This window comes from Gigantopelta aegis, chromosome 3 (genome assembly GCF_016097555.1).
Source record: "Gigantopelta aegis isolate Gae_Host chromosome 3, Gae_host_genome, whole genome shotgun sequence".
Taxonomy (NCBI): domain Eukaryota; kingdom Metazoa; phylum Mollusca; class Gastropoda; order Neomphalida; family Peltospiridae; genus Gigantopelta; species Gigantopelta aegis.
In genome coordinates this window covers 27030226-27050303 of record NC_054701.1, presented here as the reverse complement: position 1 = coordinate 27050303, position 20078 = coordinate 27030226, and the positions used below count along the sequence as shown (strand labels likewise).

Genomic DNA, 20078 nt, shown 5'->3' with positions numbered 1-20078 from the left:
ACGCGACGGGACTTGTCGTGACACACCGGCGCCAGCAGATCTTCAGACAGGCGATTCTTCTACATCAGATGGACAGCCCAACTATCCACCGAATCGTCAAGACGATCTGCGGCGCTGGTTACAACATCGTCATCCAGGCCTTGCTCGGCAGGAAGCACCTGATCCCGTCACTGACTGGACCGGTCCTCAACTCTCCATAGGCGCCAACCTGTCTTAGGACAGACACCTCCTGTTTTGGGCTTAGTTGGACTTAAAACATTTCAGCCGCAGTTCAAAATTTTATGTTTATTTTTTTGTAAACAGTCCGACACAGTTTATTTTGGCAGCCCGTCTAAATTGCTCAAATCACCTTAAAACCTTTTCGGTCGAACACTCTAATTTTATTGTTTGGACTTAAATGTTTGTAGCTCATTTTCCTTTCGGTCTTTGACCAACTACTAAATTCGTATTCCAAATTCCGCCCACCTCAAACTTACCTCCCCCCCCCCCCCCCCCGGCCCGGACCATATAGATCAGACTTTAAACTTTTAGACCTTCGTTCAAAATTTTATGTCGAAATTACTTCTTTTTAAAAAATAGTCCGAGTCTCTCTTCTTTCTCTTATTTATTTTTGGACTGTCCTTCAAAAATGCTCCAAATTATATATATATTCGGCCGAGCAGTCAATTCATTTTATTTTTGGTTTCTACATTTTTTTATTAATTTGTTTAATCCTACTAATTTCTTTTACTAATTGCCATTTTCAAAATTCTATCCATATTCTCCCCCCCCCCCCCCCCCCCGTTAAACTAGTTATCTATCTAATTTCCTTTTGACCGCCCAATCTAATCTAGCGACCAAATTTAATGAGTAGATTTTTTTTTTATTATTAATTATATTAATTAGAGATGCGCATCAAAATTTTAAGGGCCCACTAATTAATTTTTGGATGTAAATTTCAAAATTGTCCCCTTAATTTTTTCTGTCCTGGAGCAAGTCAATGGCTATCCAGAGACGGGCCCCGGGACAGACATGCTCGAAACTCTAGTGGTCAAAATTATTCGCACTCGCATTCGCATTCATCCCAGCAGAATACTCCATTTTGCTGACAAAAACAACACAAATGGAGGATTCCCAAGTCGAGCAAGCGAAAGCACGTGCAGTGTGCGCAGGCGAAACAAACACGTCTTAACGCGGAGAGCTCCAGACTAGGAATGCCTCCTTGGCCCCCTCCCCACACTTCCTATGCCAGTGAGGGACGTTGGTTCTGGGGCGGCAAGAAACGTTCGATTGTTTAAAATCAGTTATTAAGCTATACAAAAATTAAAACAATACATGGTGTAATCTAGGCCTAAAAATAAATAAATAATAAAAATAGAAATTAAACAAAAAAAATCCCCTGGCGTAACGTTTTATTCGGAGAACATCGGTAAAGGTCGGTATATTTCGATATAATTCGTAAACACCCGAGATGTTCCAAAAATCGGTGATCATTTACGCAACTTCCGGATGGAAATTTACTCGCGCCAAAACCGGTTCAAACTGCTTAGAGAAAAAAGCAATTTTTATACGCATTCGTTTTTCTAATAGAAGTGTATCGTAGTGAAATCGGTTTTTAATCCAGAGAACATCGAATACATCGTAAGTGGGATTTTGATGATAGCCGCTCGTGTATGTTAACTTGCAGTGTTTTGTTCATATCCTCCGTTATTTGCAATCGCAGAATCTTCCCGACAGTGGAATTTTCCTTCAACGGTTTAGCATTGAATTGTTTTTAGCTTGAAGAATATGGACATTTTGTTACACTAATAATTAATGTAAATGTCATTTTATCCCACGAAAGATACATTGATAATGTCAAATACATGTCATAAGATTGCCTGTTGGAAATGCTGATTGATAATGATATATAATTTATATCAGGCCCAGCATACGAAACTGATCGCCAATACGATCTTTCATTCTTTGTTTTTCAGTTAAAAATAGTGAACCATCTTTCCACACCTTTGGTGTAAATCCGACCAAATGGCGAAATTATTTTGTCAGAATAATTTAAGAGTAATAAGACCACATTAAATGAATAGTTGATTTCCTATTTTTACTATGATTCAGTTATTCCTTGAGAATGTGGGTAGGACTTTCCTTTGACACTGTCACATATAATAAAGAACATTATAAATAGTTAGGGTTAGTGACAGTGCCAAAGGAAAGGCCTTCTGTCCAGTAATGACCTTCAGGGGACAATATTTTGAAATCTGAGGTAACAAGAAGTCTGTTCACATGGTTTTTACCTAGGAGTATGTAACCGATGTTCGGTTACGTGAATTATATTTCCGTAACCTGTGGATTACCTGATCGGTTACCTCAAAGTTATGTTGAAATTATATTTTATATACATAATTTTTAGCTCAAACAAAGTTAAAACAAAATACAAAAGAAAACGTTTTATAAAACAGTTTCTTTAATGATTGCAAATCGAAAGAAGTGACTTGTAGACGTTTCTTTTGTTTTCGTACGATCGTAGCGTTATATATTTATTATTATTATTATTCAGCACTTGCCATCGGGATCGCAAAAAGTAATTTTTAGTTGCTCAAATCTAAAAACCACTGTCCTCGGGCATCGGCCCACCGTATTCTAGAACCTCTGTGCAGCTTGCGGAAGTTAACACTATTGTAAAAGGACTAAATATCAGCCCAGTACTGAAACAAAATAGATACATTTGGAGGAAAATTGCCCATATGCATGATTAGACTAATAATTTTCTTTTATAAATAACAAATAAAGGCTACCATTTGTCACTGATATGTAAAAAAACCCGGCCTCGGTGGCGTCATGGCAGGCCATCGGTCTACAGGCTGGTAGGTACTGGGTTCGGATCCCAGTCGAGGCATGGGATTTTTAATCCAGATACCGACTCCAAACCCTGAGTGAGTGCTCCGCAAGGCTCAATGGGTAGGTGTAAACCACTTGCACCGACCAGTGATCCATAACTGGTTCAACAAAGGCCATGGTTTGTGCTATCCTGCCTGTGGGAAGCGCAAATAAAAGATCCCTTGCTGCCTGTCGAAAAAAGAGTAGCCTATGTGGCGACAGCGGGTTTCCTCTTCAAAAACAGTGTCAAAATGACCATATGTTTGACGTCCAATAGCCGATGATAAGATAAAAAATCAATGTGCTCTAGTGGCGTCGTTAAATAAAACAAACTTTACTGATATGTAAAATTTAGTATACAGCAGATTAAAAAAAATCCACCAAAAAGTGTCCAGTTCCTCTAAACTATAAAACAGGCTACTCATTGGTGCATGATTAGATTAATAAAAATAAATCTTATAATAACATAAAACGAAAGACCACAATTTGACACTGATATTTTGCAGTGGCGATACAACTTTCACTTTATCGACGTTCCAAATGTTTGTTATTTAAAGCTCATTATTCGATGTTAGTATTTTTCAGCTTTTGTGACATTTTTGCATTTTAGTTTACGTTAAAACCATTCTCAACATTTGTAGAATTATAGGTAATCCAATAGTATGTCTACATATATTCCTTTAGTGCGGAAGCGTATTAGTGCCACCAAACGCACTAGAATAGCTCCAGATAATTTAGGCGCCTTAGCGGTCCGTGCACATTTCTTTAAAACTTTTGGCTCGACTATACTGAGCCTTTGGTTGCAAGTCACAACCCTTGCAATATACCGTGCATCAAGTTTGCCGTGCATCAAGTATCTAAAAATCAGTCTGATTGTGAAGTCTGCAAGTTTTAATTTCTGAACGTCTAAAGATCACAACGTAACCGATTTGCGGTTCGCGTAAATTTAATTTTGCGTAACCGACAGGCGAACAGAACGACGATTCGCGTGAAATATTGTGCCCTGACCGTATTACCAGTTCTCCTTAGTAGTAGTTTGGCACCACAAGCCGGGTCATTTCTCCCTAGTTGTTAACATTGTTTACAACTACAGTAAATAACTTAACTTTATTTACTATTAGTTCCAGTGTTCTCCAACCCCAGTAAGCAGCTTGTACACCCGCCAAGCTGAAGATTTTCGCAGACGGGTCTGCTAATGCCGCCAAGTCGAAAATCAATCCACTATGACGAAAAAAAGTTCTATTCACCTATCGCTATATTTAACCTGTTCTTGGACTTGAGTATATAATAATAATATTCTAATTCAACACATTTGTAAGAACGAATCTGATTGGATCCCTGCCTCGAAAATATTTGAAAATCCCCCCATTAAATTCTATCAAAATAATCATCGTTACCTCTCTAAAATATACGGTATACTATTTACCGGAACTTTTATTTCCTGCGCATGCGCAGACTACAGGAAATCCGCAAAATATTTGTAATAATATATGCAAGACGACAAGTTATTACTTTTTAAGTGAACACGCCACAATATTTATTAACTCTCAAAGAACATAATTAAGTATTTATTGATGAACAAGAAAAAACACGGTACACGAATAATAAACAACCTAAACAGAAAACATCACTACTGAAATAAAAAAAGTCAAAATGGTTCGTTTGCATGTCCCTGAATAAAACACTATTATAAAGAATTTTGTTTCCACGCAAAACTACTAGAATAAAATACTAGTATTAACAAAATCATTGTTTGAATGAATGCAGCACTGCATTAGTGATTCCGGGATTGGTGAATGCGGCTTTCAACATTTCCTGCTATATTCACGTTTCCGTTTTGTCGATTTAGGTGTCAATATGGCTTTGTTTGCAGCATCGATGCATGACGACGGGATTTCAAGTTCTGGTCCTTGTGACGGGGACGGCAAAAAAACTATCGCTACCAACATATTTGTTTAACCAGCTCAAGAGACTCATGATTTCGTTTCGGTTGTAAAATGCGTGCATAACAGTATTCATGCAATGCTGGTATAATTAGCCAGCTTACCATAGGATTAAGAAGGAAACATGTCAAGCTCAGATTAAACATCAAACAGAATCAATGACTCTGATCAGTTGTTTTTCTAATAGCATACTGTAATAGCCAATCGAGATTGAGTCCTCTATTGTTTAACTGTGAGCTTTGATCGTCTGGTGTAATTGTCGACTGGATGCTGACGACGTGAAACTTAATGAAAAATGAATGGTATTTACCAACAGGATTTGTTGAAACAACGAAAATAAAAATGATCAGTTTTAAAGGTTTACCAGACCTCGAAAATAGAAGACCTCGAAATGTTTTTATCCCCCAAACCATGAAAAATTGAGACCACGAAAATTTCCGGTTATATGGTATGAGCTTTTATTTTCAAAATTTTCCCGGTGAGATTAGCCCACTGGCCGCACACATCTAGGCCTATGATCATCTAGGCCCTACTACTTCAACGTGACTGGTACCTGTGCGGCAGATCATGAGAGATTATGGTTAACTTTATTTAAATCAACTATTAACCTTTAGACTACTGGATTAATTTTTAACAAAAACCACGTTGAGTGGGTACAAGTTTATAATTTTTACTCACATATATTCACTTAAATGTTTCATAAATACATGAAATAAAGTTCATATATGAATTGGTAAGTATTATTTTCGTGTCTTTTTTTGTAATTTTTATTATTTTAGATCGGCTAATGGTGATTAAAATTAGGCAAAAAATCGAAAACGTTGCCTTTACTACGGGCGTTTGTGGCCAGCTGTCCAGTATTTATGTCCATTATTCCCGATAACAGTGGTTTTCTGACCAGATTTTATTTTTTAAACCCGAACTACGATTCATATTGCAATATTTGGTAATTTTCGTTGTTGGTAAAACGATCAAATTTATTATCAAATTAGCTGTTACAATCAGCTATGGATCCCTGAAAATTACCGCGACGTGCCGCCATTGTTGTCGAGCGAAAATACTTGCCGAAAACCACTTTTTGAACTCAAAAATTTCAAGGTATTTTCAATTGAAAAAATCAAAACAAAAACCACCATTTTGAAAAAAATATATTTTTTCTTTAATTATATTTCCGTTTCTGGTGAGTGTCGTGTGCAAAACGGCGGGAAATATGAATTGGGGAATGCACTGTATACAGTGTACAGTATATCGACTGACGTGACGTCGGGCGAGATATCTCGCCTGCAGTAGTCAGAAGGTATTTAGCCAGAAAAAAAGCACCTTTTGTGACTTCAGATTTACAAAATTTTCCGGTGCGAGAGGGGCTCACCTCTTGTAAAAAAACCCACAAAAAACAACCCATTACTATGATGGTTACTGGTCATTTCATACCATAGTGCTTTGGTCATTTCATACCATAGTGCTTTGGTCATTTCATACCATAGCCATTTCGTACCTACTTTTAAACATCTCGTACCATAATGTTTGGTCATTTCGTACCACAGTGGTTTCGTACTCGGTATCTTATTTTTGTCATGGTATGCCACTTCTTATTTTTTAAGTAGATTGTGGATTGTATGATTTTGATCACGGCATGTGATTGTCATTAAAATTCAAAGCGACAGTGTATTACATATATTTCTTACTCCATGTGTACGTCTTTGTGGGTAATTAAGGTTTTTCTGAGATCAGCTTGTCTTAGAAGATCTTGGTATGTTATTCTAACACAAAGTGCTCGTTGGTAATTGATATAACGATGAACGGAAAAGTTTGAAGATAAAAGTAATATATCATCTTTTATTATTGGGTATTCTTGGCATACTAAAAATGCTACAATGTAAAAAAAAAACGTTATTTTTTTAACAAATTTTTCTGTGTTTTCATTCGCTTGTAGCGTTTTTAGTATGCCAATAATTTACGTGAACAGGCGATTGGCATGCTTGATGCTGGCATGTCGACAGAAGACGTTGCAAGGTATGTTGGGAATTATAGTAGAGCGATACGAAATCTTCGCGTAAGATTTTGAACGACAGGAAGCACCAACGACTTGCCACGTCATGGACGTCCGCGTGTCAAGACCACTATATCATGAACACACATTTGCGCAATCGATTCCAAACTGCTACTGCTGCTAACACACCTGGGCTTCATAATAACCGAATCAATGGGCAAACCAGGACTCGCGCTGTCAGTAGCCAAATTGGCTAATTTAAAAAAAAAATGACTAATAAAATTTGCAAGTGGCTAAAATTTTGGCTAAGCCATTTTCTGTCTTCTGATGTGAACAAACAGTTACATAATCTATCCGACACCTCAAACATAATAATAATACCAAATATTCAATTAGCGTAATGGCGATCTTGCTACCGGTAACAAAAAAATGGTGTCATGCAGAATTCAGCGTAGGCCTTATAATGTTTGCTTATTTTAATAATCACGGTTATTAATTTTAACGGCATGCATTCAACATATATGACAGCAATGTCTGGAAGATATATAACTTGTTATTTTTACTTTGTAAAATCTTCGAACCAAAGTAATAAAAACAGCCTGACAAAGCATGTAAATTTTAATACACATGTCAATTCAGGGCCGAAAGACATGTAGGCTATATCTAGGTCGGAGTTCAGCCAGACCGAGCGAAAACAAAACGTTCGCTAGACTGGTTTGTGCGCTTCACGTTAAGCCAAATGGACATGACGAACACCAATCAAATAGTTTGCGAATGTTAGGAAGAACGTTCGTTGGCTGAACTGAGGACAGCTCTCGGTGCGAATATACATCACACTTCAGTCAGCCGACACCCGCGTGTCAAGAGATATCGTTGCGATCATTAAACAATACGATTACGCAAAAGTAAATCTTGATGTAAATTTGTAGAAAAACAAAGTTGTTCGCATCAATGAATACCTAACTGCAGTTTTTGTTTATTCCTTTGTCATTGTTAATTTCGTACCCATGGTCAAGAGCACGCATGCAGATTGCTATAGCGGGAAATGAACATACAGTATTTATACAAATTGCAGTTAAATCGGGGCACAATATTTCACGAGAACCGTTCTGTTCGCGTGTCTGTTACGCAACTTTAAAATCACGAGAACCGCCAATCGGTTATGTGGTGAACAATTACATTCTAAAATGAAACGTACCACATGTCAGGAATGAAAGTGAAAATCAGTTTATATTTTTAAATACATTTAAACCACCAATAATTCAATTGTTTTAGGCCTAACTCGTCAGTTAAGAGAACTACATTCACGTAACCTAATAATCAGTTACCTAAGTAAAACTTATGTGAACTGACTTCCGGTTACCTAAGATTTTGAAATATTGTCCCCTGTAAATGTACACTGAATAAAAGTAGTTTACAATAATCATATTTGCTAGATAATTTTAGCTATAAATTTGTAAAACTGTGAGGTGACATTTAATAAGTTAGCTGGATTTTAAAAAGACCGTACATTTTTAATTTTTATTAAAGGTTGGTTTTTTGTGGGGTTTTATTTAATAAATGGAGGATACTGTGAAGTCGGTATTCTTAGCCGAGATATTTTGCAAGCAGAAATCACAAGCATTTAACACGACGCTGAAATCAACAGCAACAACATGGCAAAAATTATTTGGGGTGGGGAATTGATGGGTCACTTAAAAAGAAAATGAACAAAACCCAATTCAAATTAACATAAAAATTGCTATTTAAAGAAATAATGAGTTCTATATAAAAAAAAAAAAAGCTTTCAAATTTTTATTTGGGAAAAAAGGAAGAAAGAAAAAACGACCCCTCAATAAACATCCACCCCTCCCCATATTTCTGTATGTTTGTTAATTTAATGTCATGGGCCTTAGAAGTGGGGATGGGTGTTTGGGGTACTGGCTTCAAACTGAAGATAATGCATAACTCCATCCCCACCGCACCCCACTCACGCTGAAAAACTCGAAGTAATATATTAACTGCCCCTTGAGGTTTTGTTATTCCTATTTATTCCAGTTTGTAGCTAACTATATGTAGACGTCTTTTAAATGTGCAAATGTTGAATATTGGCAGATAATGTACACCAGGTGTATACATTTCTCCATTGTTGAGCTTTACCGATGGCACAAAAGTGCCATCGGTTATGCTCTCTACCTCAACAACTGCAATTGCCGTTGGTGCCGCCGTTAAGTTCGAGCCCTGGTAAAAGAAATATGGACACTACTTATAAAACTAAATTTGAATCATACTTGCTACTAAGAACACTAAAACTTCATACTTTTTTTGGTTCATAAACAATAACGCTCAATAAAACAACTTGCCCATATGAAATAGTGTCGTCAGATAACGTTCCCTGGCAACATAAGGCGTATCATAAAATATTGATTGTTTCTGGTTACCCGACCGACCCTAATTTGAACCTGCCAACCCTAAAACCTTTTTTGTTTATCCAAAAATGTTTTTTTAAATATAACAATGATTTCCACGAAAACATTCCAAAACTATCACAAGCACTAATTTGGTGTCATTTAGGGGATAACCCTACTGTGTTTTCCGATTTACGGACGTATATCAGTGATTTTATTGTTGCAAATTTAGTTTTATTGGTGACCCGTTAGCCACGAAATGTTTTCTTCTAACAATTGATTGATGGAGTTACTTCCCTTCAAATTGGAGTTCGGTAACTTTCGTGAGATATCGGGTGAAGAGTCGGAAAATTGTTTTCATGAATATGTGCGATCTTTCCCAATTTACTCTACATCTAGCGTAGCGAGGTGTTCCGATTAATAATAATAATAATTACTATATTTAATGATTTACTCCAGCGACAAACTGGCCTTGTAGAAATTTAGTGACTTTCTGATAAACTAGGGGAGGGAATGATTAAATATGTCGGTAAGATCTCGATGCGTTTCGTTATTTTTTGTAAGTGGTCACTGGGAACTAAAAAACTGTCGGAATGACCATGTGTTTGACGTCCAATAGCCGATGATATTAAAGATAAAAATCAATGTGTTCTAGTGGCGTCGTTAAATAAAACAAACTTTACTTTTCAACATTTGTTTGAGCATCCTGAGCATTTGTACTGCATTTCTATTCATTGGACCAATTGATTGCTTCAAACCAAGTGTGTACTTTAATACTGGATGCATACAGAATAAAACTAACATTGCAAATTATAAAATTGGTAAGTCTACCATTTCTTAGATAAACTAGGAAAGATAATATTCATAATTTTTTTTGTAAAATTTTTACTGTTGTATGGATAAATATAGAACCCTTCTTTTCAGTTTTCATTTACTGGTTTCTATCCAATTAAGGTTCAACCAAGTCTGTCCTGGACCAGTACAGAAGTTAAGTGCTAGTATGAGAGTAAACCTTCTGCCTTTTATTAAACAACAAGGGGTCTTTTGTATGTACTCTCCCACAGATAGGTTAGCACCATGTTGCCCTCAAAATCAAAATGCCTTGCCTTTTATAAATTTATAATTTGTCCCATGTAAAAAGAAGCCTTTAAACACACCTATGTGGATAGTACTACATATTTCCTTTTCTTAATTAAGTTATGAAATAGATATAGAAAATAAAATGGCCATACGGTTTTTGTCCTTTTGAAAATTGTATAATGGAAATAAAAGCCCATATATTTAAAACTGCACATAAAATGTGCACCCAAAACATCACTTTACCATGCCTTCTTTTCTAGGGAAAACACTGATGAATGGTATTGTTTTTTTGCATAATGCATTTCTATACATGCAGAGGTTATTTTGGATACTGGTAGTCAACACCTTTATTTAATATCCATAAATAAAAAGTTTTTCCTACCTACCTACCCTATATTTTTCCAGCATGTAATAGGAAACAAGTAAAAAAAAAAAATGGAGAATAGGGGAATGAACAAATTCCCATTGCTACAACTGGACCAATGGGATGACATTATGTTGTAATGAGAGTAATGGAAATTTAATTATTGTTATTGTATCGCTATTCTATGAAGTTGGTTGGTTTTAATTTGTCACAATTTGTGTTAGTTAAACTGTTAAAATTACATATTGTCGTCTGAAATGAATTTACAAAATTTATAATAGCTTTTTTTTAAAAACAGAAAACCACTGGATCTGTGTACGTCCATGGCAATACATTAGGCTGTGAAATTGTGTAAGAGTTTGTTTTCTGAATAAAACAATTTGTTCACTAGTCAGCATATCATTGTTTACAACTTGTGTGTTAAGTTAGCTTCGTACCAAAACAGTAGTCTGAATCCTAACACAATAATGACATTTTACACACAATATCAAAAATGTCAAATTTTTCAAAAACAAAATGTAGCGATATTGGATTACGAAATATAAACGTTGTTTAATGGAAAATGTTTTAGCCGGTATTATATAAAACTAACCCTGCACTAATTGTAACAAAATTAAAAGTTGAAACTACTTTTTAATGTTAGAAAATTGTGGAGTAACCTTTGAATCATGTGTAGCCAATCACGGCGCTATACTGAACATAATATACCCTGCAATTGCTGTAATATTATGGTATGGACAGATATATTTTCTGTTTTTGGAGCCTTGTTTTTGTTGTGTTGAACAATACTTTTACATTTTTTTTTATTTCTGCAGGTTTACAAAGTTATGGCAGAACATGAGCCGATTGCTGTTTTCAAGGTATGTTTTTGAATCATGAATGTATTTGGGAAAGTGTATTATCTTGTTGCCTTTAATACTAGATATTGAATTATTAGCTTGGTACAATACCGATTTAGAACATGTACTTGCTTGTTACATTGTTTCATATGTGAAAATTATGATCAACAAGCTTGAAAAGTCGTGAAATTCAGGGTAAAATTTTGCAAATTGACAACTGGTTGAAAATTACTATTTCTCAAGAAAAGTGGAAATATGTGTATTGAAAAATGATGTTATTTATCCACAAATGATTATAATTAAAAAAAAATTAACGGTCCATGAATTTAGTTGATAACAAAGCATACTTCAGTTTATATCTTTACTTTGAAACTAATGTTAGACAACTGGTATGTTTCCTGAGGTTTCAGTTCATTATATTTCCCTTTTTAGCTAGTGCTGGTTGGTGATGGAGGTGTTGGGAAAACAACCTTTGTGAAACGTCACCTTTCGGGTGAATTTGAGAAAAAATATGTTGGTGAGAAAAACTTGCACTCTTCATTTATTTAGTTGGTTTTTTATTTTTATTTTGTTGTTGTAAGAGTTCCATAAAATACTTTTCATTGTGCTTAGTTTAATCAGGGTTGAAAATTAGTGTGAGCTACATTGTACTTGTTAACTCTTGGTTTTCATTCAGATTATCAGAGCTCTCTGATTATTGAATCATGTGTCGTAAAATATTGGAAGTTAATAATTTGTCTGAAATTTTTTTACATTTTTTGGGCATACAAATGTACTAACATCGCTTTTAATCAAGTAGTATAAATTAATTTCTTTTAGATATTTTAATTTGCCTTTAGTTAGACAGAAGACTAACCTATAGGTTATGCAAGGCTTCTAGAATTTTTATAAAATCCACTAGCCATGGGATCAGTGATTTAAAAAATTTACTAGCCACAGTCAAAAATTCACTAGCCCTACTTTACTTTAAGTTGATACAATTTTACTAAATAATAGTAAAAATCAGATATGTTACCTAAAGAGGGAGATAAAGTTTAAAAACACTTAACATTGGGGGGTGAGTGCAGGATATTCATATTTACAAAATAGACTTTAACTGCAACATTTGACCCTTTTTTTTTCACTAGCCATTGGGCTAGTTGTGGGATTTTTAATCCAGATGCCGACTCCAAACCCTGAGTGAGTGCTCCGCAAGGCTCAATAGGTAGGTGTAAACCACTTGCACCGACCAGTGACCCATAACTGGTTCAACAAAGGCCATGGTTTGTGCTATCCTGCCTGTGGGAAGTGCAAATAAAAGATGCCTTGCTGCTAATCGGAAAGAGGAGCCCAGGGGGTTTCCTCTCAAAATCTGTGTGGTCCTTAATCCATCTGTCTGACGCCATATAACTGTAAATAAAATGTGTTGAGTGCATCGTTAAATAAAACATTTCTTTCTTTGGTTTGCTACTACTGTGATAGCTTTTGTGCTATTTTAAAAAAATTGGTTGCACTTTTTCTTGTTTTTTTTATTTTTTATTCACACATTCTTTCATTCTATTTTCAGCCACACTTGGTGTTGAAGTTCATCCCTTATGTTTCTATTCAACTAGAGGTACCATCAAATTTAATGTATGGGATACTGCAGGTCAGGAGAAGTTTGGAGGCCTTAGAGATGGATACTATATTCAGGGTTTGTATTAATTGTTACACTTGTGATTGTCAATTACCTAAACTTTATATCTTCGCTGTGATGTTCATCAGCAGTGCTTCTCTGATACCAATTTGTTCAAAGTCTGTCAACTTTTCCTTTAAAGTCATCTTGTACAGTTTTGTTTAAATTGTTCTGAAACTTCGTACAATGATCCTCTGTTGCACCTGCCTCGAACTAATAGAGAGATGCTTATTTAAATTTAAAACTAAATTTAAATTGAAAATTTTAAGTCTATTTTTTAGAGTTTTGATCAGATCTAAAACCAGGGCTCGACATTAGCAGTAGTCCGGGGTGTTTTGGCTACCAATTTCTCACTCTGGCTACCAGATCTCTAAACCTGGTAGTCCACCAGACTTTTGCACATCCAGTTACTCTGCAATCAATAAGATTCTTAAACATCTAAAACAAAAGCCAACTTACATAATAACGTTCAAATAAAAATCAATGATTTTGCAATTTTTTCTCCTTTTTTTAAAAGTTTATTAAAACTATGGCCTACCAATTTTACTGAGAACAACTAGATTTCATAACCTGGAAGCCCATAACCTGGAATGTTACGGTGAAGGCCTGAAAACTTATGATTCTCTGGGACTGTTTTATATTCAGATTAGCTCTTGGGCAAATTAATAATGAAATTTATTACATACCCATTTAACAGAGTTCAACAAATCCGCTAGCCCGACGCCCGTGGCTAGTGGTTTTTAAGTTCGGGCTAGTGAGAAACGCAAAACCACTAGCCTGCAGGGCTAGTGGTTTCCCACCCCTCTCCTTGTCGCTCAATCGTGTTTTTTTTTTTTTTTCTCTCGGCTGAAATTTCGTTTAATAAATTTGATTGTGACGTTTGTCATCGAATAGTATCAACAACGCCATCAGTATATAATAATCCACTTGAACTAGGTCTGCAAACTGCAGTAACATGCTATCTTTACATCGTCACAGTTACAGCATGCATTGTTTACTTTTCCCTTTCAAGTTTCTGGCACAGGAAATAAGTCTAATGACATGCGTGTTTTGATTGGTTGGACACGTCACGTGGTAGTTAATCTCGCACATATGTTTTAGGCTAAGAACTTGGAAATCACCAATCGCGACGACAGGTTAATCTCAATAAAGTAAACCCCAGTCATGCTTTGAATTTCAGTGTTTGTTTTATTTACCTATTGTTTTCTAATTTAACACTTCGCTTACATATGGTTATCGGCAACCAGAAAAACAATTTTCTTTAATGGTAACTGCACATGCAACGACTCTGCTTGGCCTATTACGTGTAATGGTTTGGATAATGTGTCGCAGCTGCCGATAGGCTACAAGATAATACCTTTTTTTGTTCACCAATTAACAACGGATTAGATGTCGCCGTTATATTCTTTTGATACTGATCTGACACGGGATGATGCCCTGTAGGCCCTATTTGAGCAATTGGTATCAGCGTTCCTGGTGACCTAAATAGTAGGCCCTAAATGTTACTGTATAACCCACTACCAAATACACTGAACCATCTATTACCGTGTGTCACACTGTCGTACCCTCATTTAAATTTAATTATTTTGATAGTGGGTTTAAATACCAATCATGAGCTCAATTATTTTCCCCGGGGGAGAGGGCTAACACTTGACAAAAGACCAAACGTACAACACGACAAAACTGAAAGTTACAACATAATTTAAGTGTTTGTTTTATTTTACTGTTATAGTCGTAAATGTGTAATCTTACAAAAATTTGATAAAAATCCAGTTATAATTGATCAAGAATTTGGGCTAGTGCTTTATCTTGGTGGGCTAGTGGTTTTTACAAACCCACTAGCCCTGTGGCTAGTGACTTTTCAAAATATTTGTCATACTCTGCATTTAATTTGACTGTCATAAAGACCATTCTGACAGTGCAATTAAAAACCCCACCTTTTATTTACCATTTGTGCTATGCAGGATCTCACATGTATAGTTACATGTTCACTGAATGTTAGTGCTGCAACGATAAACCGGTATACCGCGATAATTGATCAGCTCGATACGAACCATGGTACAGTTTTGCATACCGCGATTTGATTTGAAATAGGCAAACAAACAAACAAAAACCACATCATTTTATTAATTGGTGATGACAGAAAATGTAATAATCACGTCAAGCGTAGTTGGCTTACTTGTTGGCATACGAAGTGATAGGTCGGTTATACTTGGTTCTAACTTCTAAACAAAACGTGTCAAAAGTCCAGTGAAAATAACCAGTTAACGATAATTACAAATAAATGTTTTGTTACTTACACATTATCATTCGTTGTTCATTTACGTTGGAATACAGCTACGGCTACGGCTGTCATCTTCAAAGAAATAAACCAACAAATGAGAATCACACTTCGCTGTTTTTCACTGAACTCGGAATACTTCGGCCGATCGTTCAAAATACCTTGGCTAATAACCTCGGCTCTGGTTCGGTAGATCTGGCGAAACATTGTGACTCAATACGTACATTTCCGTGTTAAGCGAGCAGCAACGGAAAAGCCCGATAGTAAGGATTTCCGAATGTGACAATTTATGAATAGTTTGACCATTCACAGTCTGGAGCTCCACGCGTTAAGACGTGTTTGTTTCGCTTGTGCACACTGCGCGTGCTTTCGTGTGCTAGACTTGGGGGGGTCCCTCATTTCGTTGTTTTTGTCAGCGAAATGAAGTTTTCTGCTGGAATGTATGCGGCCATTGGAACTGATTGAACGCTGGAACGCTTCTCATTTCGACAGCCTGCACCACCAGGTTGGATTCTTTTTTAGCGAGATTCCTTGCTTCCACGTCATTTCTCCGTCTGACTGTCGACAGGTTTTTTTCGTGACTCGTATGACGGCCATTCTGCAGAACGCCACGGTTGTTCGCGTTTAGTCTCTACATGTCCGAGCCTGTCCTAGCAGTACTGGAAGATTGACCACCCCACTCTAAGAAGAAATAGGAAGCGGGGTCGGCCCCTACTACTCTTTTTCTAGACTTTACCTTGCTTTATAGTGATGCCATCTCGTATCCTGGAGTCGGGCCCGTCCGCACCACTATACCAACCCATGACGACTGGACTATACCCTAGTCTGATACTCTCTCTCGTTCAGACAGATCCGGCTTCTCAAGATCTGTATTTCAGCACAGCAGTACACCTTCAACGTCTATCGACTGTCAATCTAGGGGTTTTCTTGACGGGATGCAACCTATCTTGTCCCTTTAAGCTGTGCACCCAAATGGCCTTAACGAGGCCATTCGCGTGGACATATCGATCGGACTTTAAACTTTTAGATCTGCGTTCAAAATTTTATGTCGAAATTACTTCTTCTTTTTTTAAATATTATTAAATAGTCCAATCCTCTCTTCTTTCTCTTATTTAATTTTGGACTTTCCTTCTAAAATGCTCCAAATTATATAAATATTCGGCCAAGCAGCCAATTCTTTTTTATTTTTGGATTGTAACCTTTTTTTTCTTTTTTTTCTTTTTATTCTATTAACTTTTTTTACTAATTGCTATTTTCAAAATTCTGCCCATTTTCATTTCCCCCCCCTCCATCCCGAGTCAGGCCACCGATCATATCGGAGGTCGGACTCGGGATGGGCGTGTTCGAAACCCTAGTGGTATATGGATACGTTAAATTAGTTATCATCATCTCATCATCATCATCAATAGTTTGACACCGTCACGCCAGTGTTCTAGTAGACTAGTATTGTGTTAAAAAATAAAAATATGGCCTGACAGCTGAAACTAATAAAGATCATTAAAAAGTTATGCCTTCTATTTTCATTAAAAAAAACCCAACCCATAAATAATATCAATTATATTGCAATACATATTGCAATACAGTTTCTTATATCGCAATATATCGCAATACGGTTTTGACCGTATCGTTGCACCCCTACTGAATGTCATGTCCCTAGCCAGTATGCTCGGCATCTGTTAATTCTACAAAATTTAGCCAACTTTCCAGACTTAAGTAAGTTCTGTTATTTAATTAAACTTTTGTTAATCATATTTACAAAGGTGGTGTGTAATAAATACAGAACCACATACCAGTTGTTTTCCCATTTTATTGCATGTTACTTGTTTATAGTGTACAAAATTTATACCACTTGCACACTATAAACTTTTGAAGTCTACAAAAAAACATGGGGGTTGAGGGGAGAGACGACTGGCATGTAGTTCTGTCTATATTTATAAAATTCTACTTTAAATCACATTTAATAAAGAGCTACTTTAAACTAATCTTGACAGATTTTTGTTAGCATTTGTTTGCTGTATTCTATACACTGTATTGATGATTCCATTTATTTACTTGTAGGCCAGTGCGCAATAATCATGTTTGATGTCACATCTCGGGTAACTTACAAGAATGTTCCCAACTGGCATCGAGACTTGGTTCGGGTATGCGAAGGCATACCTATTGTACTCTGTGGTAACAAAGTAGACATTAAGGACAGGAAGGTGAAAGCCAAGACAATAGTGTTTCACAGAAAAAAGAACCTTCAAGTAAGATTCCTAACTATTAGTTTTCCATTTGGGGTCTACTTTCCATTAATGCCGTTAAGCAATTTATCTATATCTGTGTTGATACTATCCAGAATTTTTATGAAGTACATTTTTATGAAGAAAGTAAATGTGGAGAAGGCTATATGTAAATACACTGTATTGATAAATGTGAGTTAATGTAAAGTGGGCCAACTATAGATTCTTTGATTTTATTGTATATTTTTTAAAGATGAATCATGGTCAGTGTGGAAGTTTTTGAGACCACGCAGAAAATATTTAAGAATACCTGTTGGAATTATTTATTCAAATTGTGCATCTCATTAGCAGTATACTAATGTATTGTGAGAGCTGGGCTTTTTATATTCACTCAGTATAAAAATTGTATGGTCTTTTATTGAGATCATTAACTTCTAAATGTATCTTAATTCCTGGTAAATAATAGTTTTGTTGGTCAAATGAAAGGTTTTCCAGGTGCATGTTCACTTTGAGCCGATTGAGTGGGTCATGGCTGTGGATGGTAAAGTTCATTTGGACAGTATAAATAGTAGTGATGGTCCAGTGATCAATTATAATTGAAAAATGGTCAGTTTGGCTCTTCTGATGTGATGATTGATTGTGTGGGGAAAATATTAACTAATTGTTCCTCCAGTTTAAATGATGCAAATACGTTGTGGTTTTCATATGTACTTTCAAAAAAATTAAAATAGTTACTCAAAGTAATGTTGGCCATTTGTAGGGTCTAGATCCTAGTGAACATGGTCCTTGTTATACAAATCCTTATAATTGTAATCGATTGTGTAATTGAAAGTTGATATGTTGGTGACATTGATGATGAAATTGTAACGATTCCCTACACTAATGAATAGTGTCATAAACATATTTCTGTTTCTTCCAGTACTATGACATCAGTGCAAAGAGCAACTACAACTTTGAAAAACCTTTCTTGTGGTTGGCTAGGAAATTAGTAGGTGACCCAAACCTGGAGTTCGTAGAGATGCCTGCCCTTGCACCACCAGAAGTCAACATGGATGCCATGTTGGCTGCTAAATATGAAGAAGAACTTAAGGTTAGTTTACTATTTTGTTCAGCTTGTAAGATAACAGTTTGTGTTTGTGAAGGGAGGAGGGAATAAGCTGTGATTTCACACTTAATATTTTGATATAATGCAATCTTAAAGTTCCTAAGTAAGCATGTTTTATGAACAGCTCTTAATGGTCTACCTTAAACATAGTTTTTTTTTTTTTTTTTCATTGTGGTATTGTGACCATGACATGCACAACATTTTTAAAAAGTAATGTCACTGATTTATACAGAGCTGGGCATAGCTTTGTGTTAAATGCATATTAATTATCTTTATCCTGTAAGAATTGAATTTTATTTATAACAGCGTGTGCACTTTATTTTTATTTTTTTGACTTGCCATTTGGGCAAGTCATGTCAAAACCTTTGACTTGCCTGTGCAATTTTTTAATAGCCCAAATTTTATTTTAAAAAAAAAAAACAAAAAAAAATTGGATTTGGCATAGGAGAGAGATAGCAAAGTCACTCATTTTAACAACCACCTGTGCTTTTGTTTCAATTTTGTTCCATTGGTTGGATTTTAAGAATAGATGCCACTGAATTTCGATCACCCAGTCGAACACACTCAGTGTAGCTGCATGCTTGTAAATTATACTTTTTTTTTTTTTTTTTCAGCATGCACAAGAAACAGCTTTGCCTGATGAAGACGATGATTTATAAATTCCGATTTTAACACTGACACTTTTGAACATTTTAAAAAGTTTCTTTGGCAGCACAGCTTGTAGTGATTTACAGGACAGAGATGAGTGGGACTGAAGTACTATTAACATGACCAGAGATATCTGCAGTAAATGTTGACCGAGTTGAAATGAAAAAAACATAATTGTGCTGTTAAAACTTAAAAATTGAGTAATTTACTTTAATGTGAAAAGGAAGACTAGCATAAAAAGGAATTGCCATTCTGATACCTTTGTTGTGCTGTGCTTGTCTGGTCGACATGTTCACAGAATGCTTCCGACTCCCTGCTGGTGGACATGTTCACTGGAGTCTTTCAGTGTGCTTTTATTACAGGAATTTGAGTCTATGTCTAACCAGCAGCAACACTTTCTCAGGCTGTATGGATATTTGTTTCTGTGTGTGGGTCTTGTGTGTATCGGGCGTGTTTGAAGAGGAAGGCTGTTGATACTATGAATTGACATTGTTTACTATATTTACATGCAAGTTCCTATTCAGTGGTGCCACGTATTTAAAAATAAAAGTTACTTTCACTGTATCATGTCTTGTGTTATCTATGTAAGCCCTACATGTAGTTAAAAAGAAGTACAAACGTTTAGAACATTTGATGTTTGCTGTATTGTGTATGCTGGACCCTAAAAATTAATAGGCAATTTTATCACAATCTGTTGCCAAAATAAACTCGT

General features: G+C 35.9%; 1 protein-coding gene across 1 annotated transcript; it reads left to right on the top strand.

The window, feature by feature from the left end:
* The first annotated feature begins 1471 nt into the window (after nucleotides 1–1471).
* On the top strand, nucleotides 1472–19930 carry LOC121367796 (GTP-binding nuclear protein Ran). The gene is made up of 7 exons (XM_041492169.1): nucleotides 1472–1620; nucleotides 11433–11477; nucleotides 11889–11973; nucleotides 13003–13128; nucleotides 17450–17637; nucleotides 18533–18703; nucleotides 19333–19930. The coding sequence occupies exons 2-7, from the start codon at nucleotides 11445–11447 to the stop codon at nucleotides 19375–19377; spliced, it is 648 nt and encodes a 215-aa protein (XP_041348103.1). The 5' UTR covers nucleotides 1472–1620; nucleotides 11433–11444; the 3' UTR covers nucleotides 19378–19930.
* The last annotated feature ends 148 nt before the right edge of the window (nucleotides 19931–20078 follow it).